Here is a 21,866-nt window from a genome sequence, read left to right as displayed (position 1 = left end):
TTCAAATACCAAAAATAGTAGCATAACAGTGATATTGCATACGCTAAGCAACGGTAGGCAGATGGGGGTGAAGGGAGAAGCATATGAAATAGGGAGAAGCAGCACTGAGAGTCTTTTTCTCAGGTTAATCACATATATACCAGGCTCATGGTTTAAAAACCTCGTAGTAGGAATTGTCACTACAGAACCCAAGAGGCACGGCCAATAAATGCAAAGGGGAGAAAAGGCTAACGAGCAGAGCTGTGTACCTCTGCTACACCTGCCTAAGCAGGTGAGCTGCATTAAGTGGTGCTAATGTACCCATTAAGTAATGCTAATGAAGGTACAGGCTCCTGCTGAGACCCATTTTCCCCTGTTGGAGGGGAAAGAGAACAGAGTGCTAAAAGGATACTTTGGATGCTGTATTTTTCTGGTTAGCAGATGCTCTATTACATAGAGATCAGATCAGAAATCTGTTATTATTCCTCCCATCTCTATCTGCAAATACATGTAACAATTCTAAGTGCAGGCTTTCCCTTTGATGAGAGGTTGCTAGTGCGAGTGTGATGGCCTGACTCACTCCTTGCACGAAGATGTGCAGCTTCACAGAGCTCAGCTGCTCCTAGCTCAGCAAGCAGGGCCTAGAAAGCCATAACAGCCCTGCTGGGCTTATCAGCACACTCTGCTTGTCGTTTTTCTCCTGGCACCAATCCCTGCTCCCGCTTTCACGGATGATACCACCGGGAGCTGGAGGATGGTGGGAAGAGTGCTACTGCTACGGAAGGATGCTGCAGCTCTCCTCTCGATGTTAGATCTGGTCCAGGCGCTTCACTCGCTGTAAATCAGCCTCGGGGCAGCGGGGCCAGGTCAGGAAAGCGTTAACCTTCCCTGCAATGCTGCATCCCAGCTCACGGTGGAGCTGCCTTCCTCTCTTCCACCCCCAACTTCCAATTCACTCCAAACAACTCCGGGACAGAATTGCAGGGAAAAGCTGGAGGTTCAGACTAGACTTGTTGATCTCCGTTTTGAGGCAGCAGAAGGAAGTACCGAAGCTTTCCTTTGTGTCTTCTCCAAGAGAAGGGTGGGGGAAGGGGGCAGATGCGGCTTCGGAGTTGACGGCAGGCAGGAGCGAGGAGCCGCAGCCGAAGGAAGGCCTTGGAAAGCTTCCTGCCGAGGGATCCGATTTACCTCGCTTCCCTTCCCCCCGCCCCCCGGACTCCGTGGCCAGACGGGAGCGCGGCCGCCATCCCTCCGCCTCGAGGCTGCCCGCGGGGGGATGCGAGCGGGGCCATCCCGGCTACCCGCCCCGACGCACGATGTAGCCGCCCTCGGTCCCGCACAGCCCCGCGCCGCCTCGCTGGGAGCCAGCAGGAGGAGGTAGGTTCGGGCCGGGAGAGCGGAGCTTTCTCCCGCGTGGGGCTGCGGCCGGGAGCGGCCCCGGGGAAGGGCTGAAGGCAGCGTCGGGGTTTCACTATCGGCGTGGGGGCACCGAGATCGATGGGGAGAGGGGCCGAGCCCCGGCGCCGTGCCGGATGAGCAGGGAGAAAGCCGTTCCTTTCTGCGCCGAGATTTCTCTTCGTGCCATCTTGTGTAAGCAACAGTGCTTGGGGCTGTTATAAGGCACTGGCTTTGCAAGGAAGGCTCGGGGGTGGTTCTTATTCCCATTTTCGTTGATTTTCCTGTTATGCAGAGGGCTGCGTGGGGTATGGGGAGGCGTCCCTGGATAGCCCAGAGAGGTAGAGTGCGTCGTTAGAGTGACTGGAAATACTACCTCTTTCTCGTTCACAGAGCTTTCCTCGGTGAAATTTTCAAGGCTGGAGTTATAAAAGCCTCTGCTCCTACCTGCCGCCTCCACGGCCGGGCAGAGCGGGGGAAAGTTGCCCGGGTGGGTCGTGGGGGCACCCGGGGTATTATGCCTGCTGTCCAGCAGGGCCCCGTTGCGCGAGGGAACGGCATTCGGGGACTGTCGGTGGTGGGGCCGGCGCGCTCCTGTCCGGTCGCTCCGGGATGGGAAACAACGTACCAGCGCAGCCGTGGCTGACAGCCGGGCGCCTTTTGGGGAGCAGCGCCGAGCGGTGCTCTCGGGAGCTCCTTTTAAGTCAGCAGCTCCCAGCCAGCCCTTTGCCAGAGGAGGCTGCTGAAGCCGTGCCCAGCCTCCTTAGCTCTCTAGACGAGGTGTACAGACAACCCTCCCGGGCAGAGTCTGGGATCCACCGGGAGAGAGGGCAGCACCCGGCCGCCGCCCGGGGGAGCTCGGCGGTAGCCGCCGCTCCGCCACGTGGGAGCGGGCGGCCTTCAGCACCGCGGGCGCGGACAGCGCCTGCCCGAGGCCGCCTGCCCGAGCGGGGCGCGGAGCGCGGTTCAGCACCGCGAGGGCGGACAGCGCCGCCGCCTCCCCCTGAGCAGATTAGCGGGGCCGGGCTGCCCCGGGCAGGGATAAGGCCGGCGGGCAGGCGGCCCGCGGGAGCGGAGGTCAGCGGGTAGGGACCCATGGTTGGCTTCTCTTGCAGCTCTGGGGCATGGAGGGGAAGGAGAGGTGAGGAGAGCCGGCCCCCCGCGCACCCTGCCCCACACCGCACCTTGGAGCATCCACCTGAGGGGGACCAGCGATGCCTCTGGGGATGAATAAGCATGGATCTCGCTCTACTACCTCTTTGCCTCCGGACCCCATGGAGATCGTCAGGAGCAAGGCCTGCTCCCGCAGGGTCAAGCTCAATGTGGGGGGGCTGGCCCACGAGGTTCTCTGGCGGACCTTGGACAGGTTGCCACGGACCAGACTGGGTAAGCTTAGAGACTGCAACACACACGACTCCCTCATGGAGATCTGTGATGACTACAACCTGGAGGAGAATGAGTACTTCTTTGACAGGCACCCCGGGGCATTCACCTCAATCTTGAACTTCTACCGTACTGGCAAGCTGCACATGATGGAGGAGATGTGCGCCTTGTCCTTCAGCCAAGAGCTGGACTACTGGGGGGTGGATGAGATCTACCTGGAGTCCTGCTGCCAGGCCCGCTACCATCAGAAGAAGGAGCAGATGAATGAGGAGCTGAAAAGAGAAGCTGAGACATTGAGGGAAAGGGAAGGGGAGGAATTTGATAACACTTGCTGCGCTGACAAAAGGAAAAAGCTCTGGGACCTCCTGGAGAAGCCCAACTCCTCTGTAGCGGCCAAGGTAAGACTTCCACATTTCTTCTTAAGTCTTGTGTATGCTGGCTCATGACTCTGATGATGCTTACCTGAGGTGTCAACTTGCTACCCTTGCTTTAGGGTCTTGGCAATTGTGGCTCAATAGATGCTATGAGTACAGGAGAGAGAGACTTCCCAAGTGTGAATGAGGCTTAATGTATATATTTTCGGTGGTTTGGAAGAGATTCAGTTTGCTCTGCCCTGAGGACAGCCTAGACTGGACAGTGTGAGAACAGCTCCAGTGACCCCTGGGTCAGCATATGCTGGTTGCTGTGGCTGGAGTTTAGTAGACTTGGTTTTTGATAGTCTGTCTTGATGCATTGTGTAACAGAGATTTCTTGGGGCGTAAAACATCTGTATCCTACTGCTCAGCCAAACTATTTCTTAAAAGAGGAAATCTACTTGAACTCCTAGAGCCAGGTCTTATCAGGAAATAATGGGTTCCCTTCTAGGGGTTACTTTTTTTTTTTTTTGTAAAATACATCTCAAGTATTTGTATCACGTATTTCTAAGCTGCAGGTCTGCTAAAGCTAGCATTTAAATTTCATCATTTACCTGATTCCAGACTATTTTAGGTCTCCATGTACAGTGCTTCTGCAGCTCTGTCTCTGTCAATAGTTGAAGCACTGCTTACTCTGAAGTTGGTGCCAGTGCAACAGATCTATTTGAAAGCGTTTGGTTTTTCCTAACAAGGATCTTATCTTCCAATATTGGAGTTGGCTCTGATAATTTAGCTGTCTCATGTTAGTCACATTCTTTAGTGAGGAAAACCTCTGTGAACACAGTGATTCAGTAACCATGGGGATAAAAGTAAAGGGAGAGAGATTGAAAACTGCGGGATGGATAACTGGAAAGCATGAGTGACTGAGCAGAAGGGACCAAAACTTGTATTGTCTGTGTTCTGATAACCAAGTAGAAAGAGGCCCCAGCCACCTATGTAATGTAACCCCATGTTGAACATACATTTCCAAGTGCGAACCCCAACTCTGTCCCCTCGGAAGTCTGGATTTGGAGGGTTGCTTAGGGAAAGAAAAAGTCTGTTTTCATGTCTTTCTCTTACTGCAGTGTTGCACACCATGAATGAAGAACATGTGTGAAGTTTTGGGGAGGGATTTTATTAAGTCTGGAGCTAAATGGTTTATTCTGGCAGGGAAAGGGAGAGCCATGGTCTGCTGCTGAACTGATTATCACTTTTTTAATGACAAACGGAGCCCCGAATGTCTTTTTCTCTCCAATGGCAGAGAAGACACTGTGCTGAATCCATTAATCATTTATAAGGCTTCTTTGGCACAGTCCTGGAATCCTGAAACACAGGCCCCGGGCTTTGCTGTATGTGGCACTGACTCAAAATCCATTAGAGACTGTTGATGTTCATGATTTATAGTATATGAGCAGGGGGTCGTTCTTGCCAAATAACTGTCTTTTGTGATTTATAAGTGAAATACACTCTAGCTTCATTTTCTGAGAAAATTCACGGACTAAGTGCATTCAGCATTGCAGGCTCTGGATTAATTGAAAGTGAATCTGTAATGTATTATTATCCTTCCCATTTAAAGCTACCATTCTGTGACTTGGTTACTGTAATGAAAATGGTTGCTCTGTGTTCTCAGACCTCAAATACTTCAGCAGTTCTCAAACACAGATTTCTACCCATTTCAAGTGTAGCAAAGCAAATAAGCGTGATGAACAATTAGCTAACCAGGCAGGGACAGAAGAGCTGGTAAACCTATTCTTTGCCTATTTTTCTTCCTGCTGGTGGAAAGCTTTTCTCTCCTGACAGAGTACACCCTTTGTTTTGATCACTTTCATGAGAATTCATTCCACATATTGAATAGGCTGAACACAATCTTCATCTTCTGATGGAAGAGAGCAGAGAGAGACTTGGCAGTCTGACCCACTATCTGACCTGACCAGCTGTGCCCAGGTTGCATTTTCTAAATCTGAGCCTCTGCCTGGTAGCTCAGAGAATTTGGCCAGAAGCTGTCTGTTCAGTGGAGAAGTATTGCTGAGGTTATGGGTCTCCAGGAACTTCTATCTCCTACATTTGATTTGCTTTGCCAGGTCTGGGAGCTAAAACCCTTTCTGTAGGAAGGGAATGAAATAAACTCTTCTGAGGTTTAATGACTGTCACTGAATAACCTAGCACAGATGTTCCTCCAGATTATTTTCTTTTTGCTTATTTTTTTTCTCCAGACTTGTGCCACTCAATGCAAAAGTTTTTTGGTTTTGTTTTTGTTTGTTTTTGTTTTTTTTTCCATTTAAATGTAGCAGGTACAGGCTCCCTTCATGTTCTCTATAAGGAATCTAGAAAATGACTACAAATGCTTATTTATCTCTAAACTAAACACGGAGTCCTAAGAAGCCATGCGATGTAGTCCAACTCCTAGACAGATTTTCTTGCTAATATCTAACCAGGCTCCTCCATAACAGTATACTGCAGAACTCCTCATGATCATACTGGAACCATTAAAATTCTGAGAGTGTGGGATTTCTTTGCTTGTTTGTTTTAAAAAGGAATCATACATGATGTACTTCAGAGTGGAAAAAGACGTTAAAATAAGGAAAGATGAATCCCCCTGCCCTTTATATGTTATTTGTATATATTGTTCCATTATCTAGAGGGGATTTAGACATATCTTTTGACTAATTAATCTGACTTTTAAACTAACCACCTCCTGGCAAGTGATGATTTAGATCCAATGTTACATCTCATATATAACCAAAGAGAATGCTTTGATAGACTTCATAATGCACATTCCTTGAGAGCCTTGAGATGAAGAACCAGGCAGCAGCTGAAGCCCTAGAATTGGCACCTTATGACCCACCCTGCACCCTTTCAACAGACACATGAATCATCTCACCTTGCAGTCAGCTTTACTTTGATGCACTGCTGGGCTCACTTCACCCAGTGGGGAAAATTCATGCACAAAACTCAGCACTAGAAACTCCTTCTCAAAGCAAAAAATAAACATATATTTGAAGATATTTCATTTAATTGACATTTGTTTGGTACATTTTTTCATTTCTCTCTTTCTAACCTTGCAAGATACTCTAAAGGATCAGTTTCTCCTGCTTCCCATATATCCCTGAGAAATATTCACTGAAATCTTTGTGAGTGCTTCCTCCTCTTCCTGTGATTGTTGTCTTTGCATGTTCTTGCTTTTTTATTTTTATTTTACCATTTTTTTCAATCTGCTTCAAGGTTTTTGTTTGTTTTTCCCTCAATAACATTCCTTCTGTGCTTTGGTTTAATCACAAAACACATTTGTAACAATGAAGGACTTCCTGGTACTCACTTCTGTCTAGATTTCTTCCAGATGAAGATGAGGTGCAGATATTTTCTGAGATAGTTATTACATTTTGTTAGATGGATTTTTTTCCTTTGTATCTTTCACAGGAAAGAAAAACATCTCTCCAGAAGCCAAACAACTGCTGCTTTTTCTCAGGACTTAGTGTCTGTGTTAGGGCAGCAGTGACTAGCAGTCCTGCAGCTGGGGGTTTTTTATCTTCACTGTGCTTTCCCTCATTAAGGCTAAACCTAGGCTTCTGGTTTCTGCCTGCCACAATCCAGATTTCCAGAGTAAAAGTCCCTGTCTTAGCTGCTGTTCTCACTAATTGCACTAGTTAGGACCTGTGGTTTTGTCTGCCTGGTGGGGCACTCTTGCCCCCTGGGACAGCCAGCACGGTTGTAAATCCAGTCAGGCTTCAGGGCATTCTGAAAAATCTCAAACTTCAGTTGTTTGCTTTCCTGTATGAGCAAAAGAACAAACCAGACCAACTCAACGCCTTAATTAGCTCATATAGTATTGGAAATCTTCTGAACACATGGATCTTTCCAGCAGCTCTGCAAGAACATTACCCTTTTTGCCTCTGAGGAGGAAAAGAAGTCCTTCCTTCTTTAAGCCATTTCAAATTATTTTCCTGATCAATATTTGAGCAATTAGTTTTGCTGAGGGGGGAGCAGGGGGAAAAGCCTACTTGTCTTGTAGACTCCTATGCAATCTATTTTTCTCTTGCTGTCCTGAAGGCTGAGAAAAACATGATGACATCACCCACTTTGCAAAGACCTGCTCTGCATATCTGCATGTCAAGTAGGATATGTTCTTCCTCTCTGCTCCTGGGGAGTTGCTTCTCTTCATTGTCTCCACTTCTCCCTTGCTCCTGGCCTGTTGGGAGCTCAGCTGCAGCAGTCCCACAGCTCTGGCAGGCTATTTCTCATCTTTCACCTTGTTCCTACTATGTCTTTGCCAGTGCAGTAATATCACGTTTATCCTTGAAAACATGCAACTCCAATTCAGTAATCTTATTATGCATGCCTCTACATTTGTTGAACAGCTTTTCTCAAGCTGCCCACTGCTCTCTGCTCCTAATCACTGGATGCATTGCTTAGGGATTGAAAAGGCTGTTCTGTAAGCTCCTTCCTTATTATTGTTGATAGTAGGGACAAAATAAGAATGATAAAAACTCTTGGAGATGTATTCGCTACATCTAGAGCATTCTTCCCCCACATGGGCTTTCTATTCCTGGCCCTCCCTTATGGCATGCAGTTTTCATTCATCTCTAGAAACCCGCCTGAATTAAGCATTCAGCAGAGGAAACCCCTCTCCCTAGTTGTAAGGGTCATGCCTTAGCGATGCCTCCTGTCTCTAGGGCTCCCATCACAGGGCAGGTGTTGACTTTGGCAGTTAAACCTGGATTGCCCGTATTTTGCTTGCAGCTCTGTACTTCATTTTTCTGCTACAGCTACTGCCTGGGCTGTTCTGTTATATATAGGAGAATATTCTCCTTCATCCAAAGTAAACTTCTGCTTTTGGAGATCTTCAAAAGCAAAGCCTCAATCCAAAGCCTTCCCCATGGGCTCAGGGATTTGCCTCTTTGGTCTATAGCTTATCGCTGGGTTTCTAGCACAGCACTGTCCTGTGGATGTACAAACAATTGCTGCTCTGTATCAGTTTCATTTCATCCTGCGGCTCCTTTCTGGGCACTTGTCCTTCCAGTGAGCTTCTTATGTCTTTTGCCTGGGGAGCCCTAATTCCTACAGTTGGCTCCCTGCAGTATCTCACCAATGACCTTTCCACAAGGCATTGCTGTGCCATCAGGTCCCAGAACTCCACTACAGCCTCCCTAAGCCCTCAATTCAGGGGAAAAATGTTACTCTTGCCAGCTCAGTAATTGTGTCCTTTCATTCTTGTTGGCTTTAAAGAATCTCTGCTACAGGGCTTGCAAGCAAGGAGGTGCCACGATATTGGCTTCTCAGTCTCCCACATCCCTAATGCGACACCTCATGCTATTTTCTGGCATACATCTGCCAACAACAAGCATATTCTAAGCTCTCCAGGTTGGGCCCTCACCTATCAAGTGTGATTCTTTCTCCAGACTTCTTACTGGAGCAGCACTGGATGTAGGCAGACAGCTGCCCGTCACTTGCTGTCTTACTATTTTGGGTTCAGCAGCTTACAATACAGACCTGTAGATTTGCAGTCTCTGAAGTGTTTTTAAAAAGGATAGTTAAAATTGTTATGCCTAGTAGCCCTTTTGATGCACGTACCATGAAGTATAGTGTGCGTAAACAGATATGTAGGCACATCCTTGGATTTTTAACTCATCTCTGACTTTATGCTAGGAGAGCCTGGACCACATTGTGGTTCTTTGAGCCTGGGTATCCACATCTGTATGAGAACGCCTGCCTCAGGAGGGGAGTGACAAGCTGCTGTGCTCAGAATGAATTCCTCAGAGGATGTGTTCTGTAGAAGTACAGTCAATGCTATTTTTAAAGCACCAGCTCTCATTTGTACCTTTCAAAAAATCTGTCTGAGATTCATTCGCCTTGCTGCTCAGCGTTCTCCCATCCTCTCAGTTGCTCAGCCTGTGTGCAGATATGATTGAAGGTGCCAACATCAGTCAAAAATGTAGGAAATCTTGCAAGAACGGCAAATCCGTGTTTTGTTCATCTGTAACTGTGGAGTCTTAGGAATAAAGATTCTGAAGAAAAGTGCTGGGCCTGGGCTGCAGGAAATGCAGTGTGAGGTAATGCTCACAAACTGTGAGTGCAGTTTCAGTTGCTGCATTGCAAGCAAAGCTGTGGGCCAGACGTTGGAGCTGGCCATGCAGAGGTGCTCTACAGCTGTGTGAAAAATCAGTTATTTCATTTTATAAAACATTTTCTTTGTTTAACAGTCTTATGCAATGGGATAAGTGTCCTTGCCATCAGCTTGAGGGAGGGAAAGGGGTGCTTTTAGTTCTCTGTTCCTCTTGATCCTGCAGACCACACTTTCCTTCTGATTTCTCTCAATGTGAAGCCCCCACAGAGAGGACCAACCCAATGGTACTTTTACAACAGCAGTGTTGCTATTTGTCACTACTAATGGCAAAATATTTATGTCAAAGAAAGTTCACAGCTGATCACTTAGTTCTTACAATAAACACAGTCAGTATGATTTACTCCATGGAGATATCTGGCAGCAACAGAAAAGACTCAGTGTGGCAGTGAATGTGAAGCAAGACACTAATATTAGTTTTGGCCAAAGAATCTACACATTGTCACCTTTCCTGCATTAAGGCAGAAGGAGATTGGAGATGATGTTACCATGATCTGCCCCATTTGTTTCCTGAGTCTGGAGTCTGACTTCAGCAAGGGCTTATTTGAATGAGGCATGAAGTTCTGCTGCTGCCTGAGGGAGCAAAACTGCTTCAAGAGCTGGGTGGGTGAATCAGTACCTCGTAGCTCCGTGTCACACACCTATGGACTGGCAAGAGCTCAGAGATCCCTGTCCCACGCCCTATTACTTAGCACTTTCCTGCCTGAGCTGCTTTAGCTTTGTCTCCCTTTATCCTTAGGATCACCTTCCTCTGGGTTCAGTCCCGGAGGCAATATCTGCACTCTCACCTCCTGTTGCTCAGTTACTCTGTACAGCAGAAGCAAATCTTGCAGTAAGCTTCCCCCTAAGTGTGACTGCTTTCTGATTTCTGTCTGCTGCCTGAGGTCTCTCTTGTCCCCTTTGCAGCCTGGCACAAGCCAAGCATTGTTTACCAGCAGGAATTGGTGAGGTCTTGTTCTAATTTTTAATGAAAAAATTATACTCATTCTACAGTAAGTCTATGAGACTTTCAAGCATCTCTACACAAGTATTGTACCTTTGTATTCACTCTGTGTAGTGCCTACCAAAATGCTAGCATTCAAGTATCACAGGCACACTTATGTCTAGGTCCTGCAATGCTAGAAGCTCCTCTATGGGGTGAAACTTCTATTGAATGTAATGGGAGCAGATGAGTATTATAATGTCTGTGCTCATCAAGCAAAGCTCTCAAAGTGCTTTGAAAAGATGGATTACTTAAGGCCAGGACAAACCTGTGATATGTGTATTATCCCCATCTTAAAGTGAAGAGGTGAGAAGAGCCCAAGGTCAGAGGAAAGGTGGGGGCAGAGCTGGAGGGGACCCTGGCTTCCCAGCACCCAAAGACACTGTGTGCTCCCATGGCAGAGAGGAGGGTCCAGCTGTCCTGCGGTCTCCTAAAGGAGCCCACTCTGATAGGAAGGTCCTGAAAAACTTTGATATGTTTAAGGATTGAGTGGTTACAGAAAAAATTGGATTTTCTCCATAAGATCCAAAAGCACAAAGTCTACACAAGGGCATTTTCTGATGCTATTCTGACTGTGAGAAGGGGATTCTGTTAAACTGTGCTATGCAGTAATAGAGTGCAAATATTAGGCTGTGTATATAATTGTATTGTGAAATGGTATTGTCAAATCCAGTACAGTATATATATTTATACGTATACATATTTGAAATTACCTTCCATATGGAAGTTCCTTTGTACCCCAGACGAGGAAAATGCTAGCTTCCAGTTACCCCTAAGACCCAACAAGGCCTCTTGGACAAACACAGCAAATATAACAAACAAGTCAAACATTTCTCTGCAGCAGTCATATCTCCTAAGACAAAGCAAGTGCTGCCTTTTTAGCAGCAGGATGTGCAGGACAGTAGCTGGCCAGAACTTGGGCTTTTCCTTGCTTTGGGAGCTCCTTCATCACATTTTAGGCAGCAGTCAAGAAGCATTCGATGTGGCTTACAAGGACTGAGGTCTTCAGGGCATTGACAGTCTTTTTCCCCATAGAATCACTTAGGCTGTCCCTAGTTCTCTCTTCCCAACTCAGGGCTCCAGCACTTCTCCAGCCCCTACAGCTTTCAGTGGATTTTTGCAGAGGAGAAATCCTTTGGTCTGCTGCTCTCTGGGAGCAGTTCAGTGTCCCCTCCCTGCCCTGTGCCACCTCCAGGTTGACATTCAACCTCTGCATGGCCTCAAGGCCATGAGACTCACTGTTATGAACATTCCCCTTTAGCCCATTCACAAGTCTCTCCCTGGCATGACATAATCTGTGTGTAGTTTTGCTTTTTGCTGAAGTTTGCAGCTATTCTGGTCCAACAATATTCTGGCTGTGACCGCTCTGTGACATGGCCCCAAGGCGTTGGCACTGCAGTGATGGAGGGTGGCCTCAGCTCACCACCCCACGTCCTGCCTGCTCTCAAACCCGGGTGTCAGCTCAACAAGGGAAATCAGCGGCACAGAACACACACCCATGCACCTGTCTGTGCCTGGATCTCACATTGACAAAACACAACATCCATCAGGCATCCCCGCAGTAGGATCAGAAATCTGAAATCGTGAGCAAAGGGGGATGTCTCAGCCTCACTGCTTAAAATCTTCATAGGGAGATGGGGAGCTTTTACTCCTCATTTGCTAATTTGTAGATTTTTGGCAAATCTATCTTCTGTAGCATGAAAGTGTTTTTAGAAAAGAATAGGAAAAAAAAAGTGTTCTCCTGTCAGTGTGCCAGAAGTTTATTAATAATGCATAATAATTATACTTTGCATTTCTTAGCTCCTTTCATCTGAGGATCTTAGCGCTTCACAAACATTAATTAGGTAATCCTCATGACTGTCTGGTGCAGTAGCTCTTATTATCAATCAACACTTAAATATAACAATGCAGAAATAACAGTAAATAAACAAATCTTTCAGATAGAGGAAAGAGCAAACTTGGCCTGGAAAGGTACAGCATCTGGAGCTGTGGGGACCACTGCCTGCAGCCAACCTGACTGGCATCATAATGGGTTTGTTTTCAGGAAGAATAGTTTTTGTTAGGCTAAAGTAGAGATTAAAAATAAATAAATGCCAGTGTTATGGCAGCAGTTCTCCCTCCCTTTATGGATGTACCTCTTGCTTGCTGCCAGTGAGCAGAATTAAACTCGGTTAGTCAACCCATGGTTATTCTTAGCCTCTAATCTTTGTCAGGTAGAAGTCTGGTGGATCTCAGCAGGTTTTGCAGCATTTAGCTGCGGAGAGCCAAGGCTTTTAGGTTTGTTACCTGTTACTATGAGGAGGGAAGGCACACATAACAGCAGTTCTGTTTTTCAGAGCTCCTGCTCTTTTCTATGGTGTATTAAGAGAGTATCTGTGTAGTAGGTGATGTGGACTCTGTTCCCAGGAATGCTGAAGATCCTTTGGTACCACAAGAGATCTCAGAGGGCTCAGCCCCTGGGTTTGCCTTTTGGAGGAGATGCCAAACATTATGACTGGCATGCACTTTTGGTTTAGTTTGGCAAAGTTGTGGGCTTGGTGTCTGATTCCAGGGATGCCAGTTACTATTTATTGCTACTTTGACTCTTCAAGCTAAATTTAAAGAGATGAGGTATAGATTGTATGATTAATTTCCTTTGCTCATTTCCAAGCCCTGCCTTGACTGAAGCTGTTCTTGTCAAATAGGAGTGTTTTAGGAGCAAGACCTTCCTACTGCCCAGGGTGCCAGCAGACCCAGCGCTGTCTGTATGCTGACACCAAGTCTGTGTGAGGTTCAGGAGAACACAACAGGGCACTTTGTGCTGATAAGAGATACCTCCACTAGACACAAGCTGTGCTGCATTCTAGATTGTGTTGGTTATCAGGGCTCGTTCTGCTAACTGACGCATTTGTGTTCTGTCTGTGTTTGCATACACTGTTATTCTATAGGAGTAACTTTAGACTTCCAGCAACCCAGGGGATGATCTCATTCAATACCTGCAGCCTTGGCCAAAGCCAAGTTCAACATATAAATTCTACCTGCTGAAATGAGACATCCATCATGCTAGACAAATGCATGAGGTCTCACTAAAGTGATGCCTGGCCTCTCGTTTGTCTCTGCTGAATACTGGGGCAGGTATCATTCCATTATTTTTGCATGTTCATTAAGCTAAAGAACAAATTTGCTCAGGTTTCTGGTTATGAATGACCATGAATGAAACCCTCTTGACTTAGTAGTTATTTTTAAAGATGCTCTTAAGAGCTTCTTGTAAAGTGGCTGTGAAATACTTCTTAGTTTGCACTAACTTCTGAGAAACTTGCTTTGTGGTCCAGATAACTTGGGCATGGAGAATACCACTTCCAGGAGTTATAGAGGTAATTTACTGAATTCATAAACTCTTTGTAGGAAGTTCCATCTTTTGTTCTGTGTTTATATGCCACTAAGTGCAATATTGTCCTGACTCACAGCTCATGCATGCTACCCCAAAGCAAGCCATAAATATATTTTACAGAGAAAACAAAAACTGTTCTTGAATGATATGGGCTTTACTTTCCATAACTGTTAATCACGTAATCAGATTGGCCCTTTTCTTGACAGGTCAGTATGACCAAAGGTACCCCCAAACTTAGTGTCCCATCTCAGGAAGTAGGCAGCAATGGATGCTTAGAGAAAGAGTGAGGAAACAGAACACACGTTTCTCTTTCTTTGGCAGTGAAACATCTTTATTGCTTTGGCCAACTGGATCTGTGCTCTGGGCTTGGTCTAGGTGTAAGCTGTGTTGCTCAGTAAAGCAGAGCTAAATGAGTGCATCAGTCCCTGTTGGCCCCATTGATTTTGTTTTGAGTGCTCGCAGTGTGTGGGTCAGGCAGATGTCACTATGGAGGCACCATGCAGGGCGTCTCTCACCACTGCTGGCACACTTAAATTGGGATCCCAGCCACTGGTTGGGTGCCAGGCTGGGAAGGTTGGTGGGGACTCAACCTGCCTGCTCATCACAGGTGGTGATCTTTGTAACAGTAAGCAGTGCAGACAGAGAGAGAAAGTTGCTGTTTTGGCTGTCCCTGCTTGATTTACCTAAGCCTGTTGCATCAGAGGTTTTATTGCTATAAACTAATCCTAACGCAATTCAGAAGTGACCACCCACGAGATCTGAGTTGGTGTTGGTAGGTGAATTTGTTGCTGATATTTTCCACACAGGTGTAATCTGTGATTTGTGTAGGCCCAGGCAAATATGTGCGTGCACAAAGCAAGATGAACAGTTAGTTTGTACACATATTTGCTGTGATTTAGCATGCAAATCAGGTGGTTGGAATATGCAAATGTACCTTGCAGTTTATGCAAGCAATTACTCAATCTGCATGTGGAAAAACAGGATAATTGTGTGCAAATTAGATGTATCATTGCACAAGGTGCAGTTGTGTGTCTAAATGGTCAGAATATCAGATCCTTTCTATCAGTAATACATTAACTTATATCTTAGGGGAAATGAAGTACTGAGCCTCCTCCTAATTTTATTCACTTTTTCCTTTTCTATCAAGTCCTTAAACAGTTTTGCACCGCTAAGCCTGTGCTGTCATTTAATCCCTTGTTATTATCTGGAGTATTTCCTTAGTGTTTTTTTCAGGGGAATGAGCCATAACCCTGGTACATATGCTCTCTCTTCCTACCCATAAAATGATCTTTTGCATCAAAAGGACATTGCAAACCCCTCTTAAAACCCTTTTGATCCAATAAGCATCCTTCACCTTGATCTCCATGCTGCTGTCTTTCTCAAAGTGGTTCTGGTGCGTTGGGTGAACCACAGCTTAGCTCAGTGCTCTCAAATTCAGCCTTGTAGCACTGTCCCTCTCTGGTGTGTATGCTCTCACCCAGGTAGGTAAGATGAGCAGAAAGTGCCAAGATGAGAGGTGATGGTCTGTTGGGCAGGAGCTGGATGGTGTTGGTACATCAGAGCATTCCTGCACAAAATCCTGAAGGGCATTTTCTCTCTTGTGCCTCTGAAACAAATCTGCATTGACAGAAAATCTTCACTTTTCCCAAGCTGGTCTTGGTAGAACATAAATCCCTTGGGCATCATTTCTTCACTCTGTACTTTCAGCCCTAATTCAAGGGGCCAAACAAACACAATCTGCCTTTCTGCTGTTCTGCTGATAGAGCATCATTTGTGCTTGTGTTCTTTAGAAGGAATACAGATGAAGCTTAGCTTGGCCAGCTGTCGTCTTTTTGATTTAGTGTCTTAGGTGGTCAACAGCTAATGATTAATCTTAAATGTCACCTCTTTCCCTTTCATACTGATGCTTTAAACTGTTGGGATGTTTCAATACATTTTAAGTAAAATAATGATGTGCTGTGCTAAAGCACAGAGAGCAAATATGGCAGTGCTCCAGCCTTTGCACCTGTTCTGATGGGCTTTTTTTCCCTCCTCTGAAGTGCTGTATAATTGTCTTCTTCATTAGCAGCCTGCTGAATTCTGGCATGTGAGGGATTAAAAACTCTAATGAATATGGATTATTTCAACCATTTTCTTCTGGGAATCAAACAGAGAATTGAGATTTTTGGAGCTATATGTTGGTACATTAACAAGGATTTTGAGAGGCCTTCTCTTGCATTTTTAGACATTTCTTTTGAGAGTGAGTATCAGAGCTGAGAGTTGATCCTGCCTTGCTGCCTGGGGCTATATGATGCTCACACCTAGCCAGACCCTCCACTGGATCTGCCTAGAGGTAAAGTGAAAACCTCGCTAAGAGTAAGAAACTTCAGCACGTGCCAACTTCCAGCACGTGAGTCATCCCTCCAAAGTCAACAAGTCTTAAGCATCTGCTTAGCATTAAGCTTATAGCAAAGAGGGAGCAAGTTATGGTGCAATTAAAGGCCCCATTTCACTGGGAGATCAGGAGCACCTGCTAGCTAAGTTTGTATGAAAATAAGGACATTTTCCTCCTTCAGTTAGAATTCTTCAGTGTTTAAGGTTAATGTGTCATCTGCAGCATCTAAGAGGCCTGGAGAAATCGTTTCTGTGGAACAGCTGTTCAACAGTCTGCATTTTAGTTTGCTGTCAGTTTGGACATTTTCTTGCTTCTGCTTGCAGGAATTGGATTCTTTAGATGTAGGAGAAAGACTATAATCAGGACATCAAGTTGACTGTGTTGTGTTCCTCCTGATGGCAACACCAAGCAAGGTTCTCCTGAAGCCTATCTTACAAACAGGGAAACTGGGAAATGCACTGAGATACAAGTAGCTTCCTTAACCCTCGGGTTGGATGTGAAGCAGGGACAGCTGTGTCCCACACCATGCAGTCAGTGTCCAGACCCAGTCCTGCTGGTGTCCACGCCTCCATCCCCTGCCCATCCCTCCTGCAACCCCAGCACTGAAGGCACTGGGGACACACAGGTTCTTCCAGCCTGAGCAAGGCCCACAGAGAACATTGAGGTCTTTTTAACCAGATAATAAATCTCTGTCATTAGCTGGCTGCACAGCGATACTGTTCCTCTCCAGGTGAAGAATCACATGGCTGTAAAATTCTGTAATATAAACACAGCAGACGTAGTCAGAATCCTATTTGGACAGATTTATGACTTGACTATGGAGCAGCAACCTTGCCTGGGCACTCTGCCACCAGTAATTAATATGCATCCCAGGCTGTTTTCCTTCTGGACAGCGTACTCTTGCACGCTCATGTTTTAGGCTGTAAGCATGAAAGTCTGCTGTCCTGGGAAGGCTGTCCTGGAAAGCTATTGCCCTGTAGATTGCATGGAAGTGATAACAAACAGCCAAATTTGGGAGCACAGCATTTTCCTAGCACACTTAAAGCCTCCAGGTGTCTGGCAATGAATCTTTGTGCAGTGGTTTCCACAAGGGCAGTCAATGTCTGCCACGGGTTCTGCCTGAGCTGAGATTAAGAGGCTGCTGGAGAAACCATGTGTTGTCTGTTGACGCTGGAAAGTGCTCTCCAATTCCCTGCCCCATCATGGGCATTTGTGTAGGCATTCAGGCACAGCACTTACATACAGAGGAGCTCAGAAATTGCGTGCCTCCTCCCTCTGCTATAGGTAAAGGTTGTGGTATAAAAGATTTATCTAAGTAATGACCAGTGACTTAGTGCCATTTGAAACTATCTGTCACCAAGGAGGTGGCAAGGCACAGAGCATATTAAAATCTATCACTTTCAGGATTTGAACGTGAAACGAGTATGGTTGCTGAGCTGGGGTATTTATTACATCATTAATGGGATTTCTCTGCGCTTTACTGTCTCTGTATCATTTAGAAAACACATTTTGGTAGCCCAGCAATCCTAGAAACATAGTTCTTAACAACAAAATCAATATAGTTTCATTAGGCTTAGTGCTTGGTGTGCAATTATGTTATTTCCTCAACAGCAAGCAGCTGTATTAGCACGGGCATGGAGAACAGCTTAGCTGTGAGCTCGGTGAGGATTGCCTGGATGTGGACATTGGGTTGCAGGAAGCCAGGTTGCAGGTCTTGTGTTGAACACACACCAGATATGCACCAGCTCCTCACAGTGGGGTTTCTGTGGGTAGTGTGTGTAAGCAAGTTTAGTCCTCAGTTGCGTGTTTGAAGCCATGGAGACTGTGGATGGTGAAGGCTACCTTGTGTTTGTGATTAGAGTTAGTCACCGACGGCTGAATAAAAGGATTCCGTCACAGGCACTCTGTGACCCTCCTGCACAACCTCCCAAAATAACCTGGTTGTGTGGCAGCCTCACAGCATATGTATGGCCCTAGTTATTTCTTTTTAAAGAAATAGATGAGGCAATAGGGCCTGATTTTCTGATTAACGCCTTCATCCGTATCAGTCAAATAACAATCAGTTGGAAAGGCTGGTTGTTGGTATCTCCGAGAAGGATTTGGGGGGCTGTATGGGTATTCCTAAGTCTTTGGAAAGGTGCACGAAGTGTTGGTGTAGCAACAGGCTATTGGTTATGTGAGGTGAATAGCGCACTCTGCACTCAAAATGACCTAACTGGTCTAATTATAGAGCTGACAACCAAATTATAATTGAGATTTCCAAGTGAACGCTTCCCCCCCACTGCTGAGAAAAGCATATAAAAGTGCAAACATATCCATTTGCTCCTTTTTAATTTGATTTAATGACACGAGAAGACTTGTGTGGAGTAACATGTTTGCATCTAGCATGTCTATGAGTGGTGAAGCTGGAGGTCTTACCTATGAGATTCACCCTAAATGTAGACAAACAGCCTTCTAAATCTCTTCCCACTGCCCCAGCGTCCCCCTCCATTATTTACGCTCAAGGAAGATCCAGGAAGAGGAGTGTTCTTAAAATTTTGTGTTCATATAGGTGCAGATCATTCCTGGTTCTCTTACCATTGAAGAGATATTTGCAATCATCAAGATGATGGATGATAACGGCTCCTGAGCTAGTCAGTGACTGCAAAAGAAGAAGGGATGCAGGAGAATTACCACTAGATAAATCTATCACAGCAGTACTGAGATATTATCACCTGAGTTTGGAATACCCTGAAATAGCTCAACACCATGGCAATTTTGCATCATTTACACTCTCAGCTCGGAAATATGACCTTTTAGAAAGGGATCAGATAAACTGAGCTGTTTCAAGAAGTTCTGTTTCTATTATTCATATTCCTAAGCTTCGCATTCCAGCAGAAATATTCATTTTCCCCAGGGGCACCATTCATTTATACACCCAAAACACAGCCACAAATGCAAACACCAATAAAACTCAAAGTGTTCTTAATTAACAGCTTCAGGAGCACCACATCAGGCAGGTAGATATTATCACCACTTTAGAACAAAGTAAACTTAGAAACAGATGCAGCTATTTACCAAAAGCTTCCTCAAAGCCAGCAGTAAAAGTGTTTGTTTTTCCAGCATATGCCATGCACTCACCTCTTTAGTTGGAGGGAGTAATCTAGCAGACGTTAAAAATACACAATATAGATGAACGGGCTATAAAACAATGTTAAAAAAGCAATAAACCAAGGAAATCTTCCTGCTTTTTTATGGCCGTATCTCACATGTAAATCAGAAGAGGTCATAGGGAAGGATCATGTATTGGGCAGTGTTGCACAAAATATGAATCTCTCTTTTTGCAGCATGCAGATCAGGTGGAAGCACACTCAGGCAGCTTCTCGAGGAAGTCTGATGCTTTTTCCCTCATTTTGCTGCTTTTATTTACTGGTCTTTAGTTCAAGACCTAAAGGGATGGGTGCACCACAGATCTAGCTGCTCATTCTGACAATCACAGAATCAGGAAGGTTGAAAAAGACCATTAAGATCACCAAATCCAACCCCAAACCACCCCACCATGCCTGCTAATCATGCAGGTCCATCAGTGCCACATCTCTGCAGTTCTTGGGCACCCCCGGTCATGGTGACCCCACAACGTCCCTGTGCCACTGCATCACTGCTCTTTCTGAGAACAGCCAAGTGTTTCCATCATCTCCCCTGAGCACAGCCCCGGCTTCTAATGCAGCAAACCCAGGTGTCACCCCTTGTTCTCTGCAGGTCCTGAGCTCCTCTGCTGAGCCCTGTGGCTTTGTTGCAGGATGGGAGCATTGAAATCTGTCCTACAAGAGGAGTTCAGCCTTTGTGGGAAGCAGCAAGATGATTCAGGTTGTATTTTCCCTTCTGCAGTAATGCGCAGTGCAGAAAAGAGAGGTGGTAAGAGCAGGAAATGAGCAGGAGAGACATCTGAGCGCAGGATGAGCTTTTTCACTTCTGAAAGCTGGGGCTGGCTGCCAGCACAGGGCAGGCGGGTGGATCGGGAGGCATCAAGTACATGGGGACAGGCTGGGAGCTGGGAAGGGCTGTGGGCTGCCTGGGGCTGGTCTGGTTTAGATGCCATCAGCCACATGCCACCTGCCATTACGTATGAAGCTGCAACACCAAAGCGTCTTTAAATCAGTGTTATTCACCGTTTCAGACCCAGGGAAAATGGGGGGAGAGGGGAGAAAAAAACACATTATCTATGTTTGACTTGCCTATTATTTTAGACTCCATGTATTGACCTTTCTGAAACTCCATAAAAACTCCTGTTCACGAGAGCCAAGCCTTGCCCCGGGCTCAGGGGGGTCGGGCAGTCTGGGGACAGCACGGCCACTGCTGCTTCCACTGAGAACCCAATATGAGATCCTGGCCCTCGAGTGTGCACTCGTACATAATTCATTAGTGTGTTTTTTAAAAGACATTTGCTCTGTCTTATGTCAGCCACACGCTTCTGACTGTTGAACTGCTTATTCTTTCTCTTAAGCCCTGCCCTTGTTCTGACAAAGGGTTTCTAGTAGTTTATTTTTGATTACTAACAGCCTGGTAGAAAGTTACGCACGCAGATGTTATTTTCCTGGTAACACAGAATTCAGCTGTGGCTTTTTTTCCTTTCAGCCTGTCCATCAGGTGGATAAAACAGCTCTTTTTTCCTCCACTGTCAGATTTTTCAAAGGCTTCTTCAAAGCAGGTGCATAAATTATAGCAAAAGTGAAGTCAGAGAGAGGAAAACTCTTAAGTCTGAAACCTTCTGAGAGGGATTATGGGGACTGGAAAGTATGAGTCATGCCATGGCTCCTTCTTTTAGACACAGCTAATGCTGCTCTGGAGCAGGGCAGAGTCCTCTGGAGGGGCAGTGCATTCTCTCAGCTATGAAACACATTTCTGCGTTTGCCTGCACAAATCTGATCAGAGTTTAAGAAAACACAAAAAAGAAACAAGTCGGTGAGATGTGCTTATCCTCTGATCTTTCCCTAAAGTCCAGTTTCTTGGCTCGATTTCCAATATTTCAGCATTAATAGCTTAGCAGTGTTTAACTCTGTTTAGACAGATTTCTCCCGCCTGCTCTCTATGTATGCCACTTGTACATGGGGCCTGAACAGGAGCTTTGCCCCCAGTGCTCCTGGCTCGAGTGTTTATGGGGCAGCCCCACTGCTCCTCTGGGCCTGGAGCTTCACTATCCTGCCTGCACAGTACTGTGTTCAAGTATTGAACTGTACAGGTATTACAGGGGCATTAAAGGAGCTGAGAGGCTCGATCAACTCTCATAAAGGTCCCAGAACACAGCAGCATTGATCCTGTGGTTGTGTGTGGGGAAGCGTAGGGGTGCCTGGCACATGGCACACATGTGTGTGCTGAACAATGCGCCTGCAGCCATCAGGAAATCAGCAGTGCTCCCCAGGAGGTTGATCTCGTTCTGCTCTGCTCCCATCATCCTATTCTTTGGTCTTCGTGAGTGAGCAAACTGTGTTTCCATGGGGAGCTTGTGGGATCCTGGCATGCTGAACCATGGGATTGCAGCTGCTTTCCAATGGGGTGGGGATGCTCACCCAGTGCTTGCTTTCCTGCTAATCACTGAGTTCTGATTCCTCGCAGGGGAGCATGTCTGGTGCCTTGTGTGCCATGGCCAGAAGAGACCAACAGACCCAGGATGAATGTTAGAAAACTGCTGATGTGAATGCTTTTTGATGCTTTAGGTAGGAGCAAACATAATTACAGACAGGACACCATCATTCAGCAATGTCCTTGCAGTGGAGTTTTGGTTTCAGGAGGACTGTACACAGATTTTCGCAGCATCACAGTTACGGAATGTCTCGTTCTTCATTTTATTCTCCAAATATAACACATATCCAGAGGGGTATAATTTTTCTGTTAAG

General features: G+C 46.0%; 1 protein-coding gene across 1 annotated transcript in view; it reads left to right on the top strand.

The window, feature by feature from the left end:
• Window positions 1-740: 740 nt before the first annotated feature.
• KCNB1 (potassium voltage-gated channel subfamily B member 1) overlaps window positions 741-21,866 on the top strand; it is a 105,472-nt gene continuing 84,346 nt past the window's right edge. Inside the window, exons 1-2 of the mRNA XM_085241398.1 lie at window positions 741-1,356; window positions 2,490-3,155. Of these exons, the coding sequence (XP_085097524.1) occupies window positions 2,589-3,155 (567 nt within the window). The 5' untranslated portion in view covers window positions 741-1,356; window positions 2,490-2,588. The remainder of the gene's footprint in view (window positions 1,357-2,489; window positions 3,156-21,866) is intronic.

Source organism: Meleagris gallopavo, chromosome 22 (genome assembly GCF_905368555.1).
Source record: "Meleagris gallopavo chromosome 22, MGAL_WU_HG_1.1, whole genome shotgun sequence".
In the NCBI taxonomy this organism is placed as follows: domain Eukaryota; kingdom Metazoa; phylum Chordata; class Aves; order Galliformes; family Phasianidae; genus Meleagris; species Meleagris gallopavo.
Note: the sequence above shows the minus strand (reverse complement) of the source record. Positions and strands in the feature narration are given on the sequence as shown.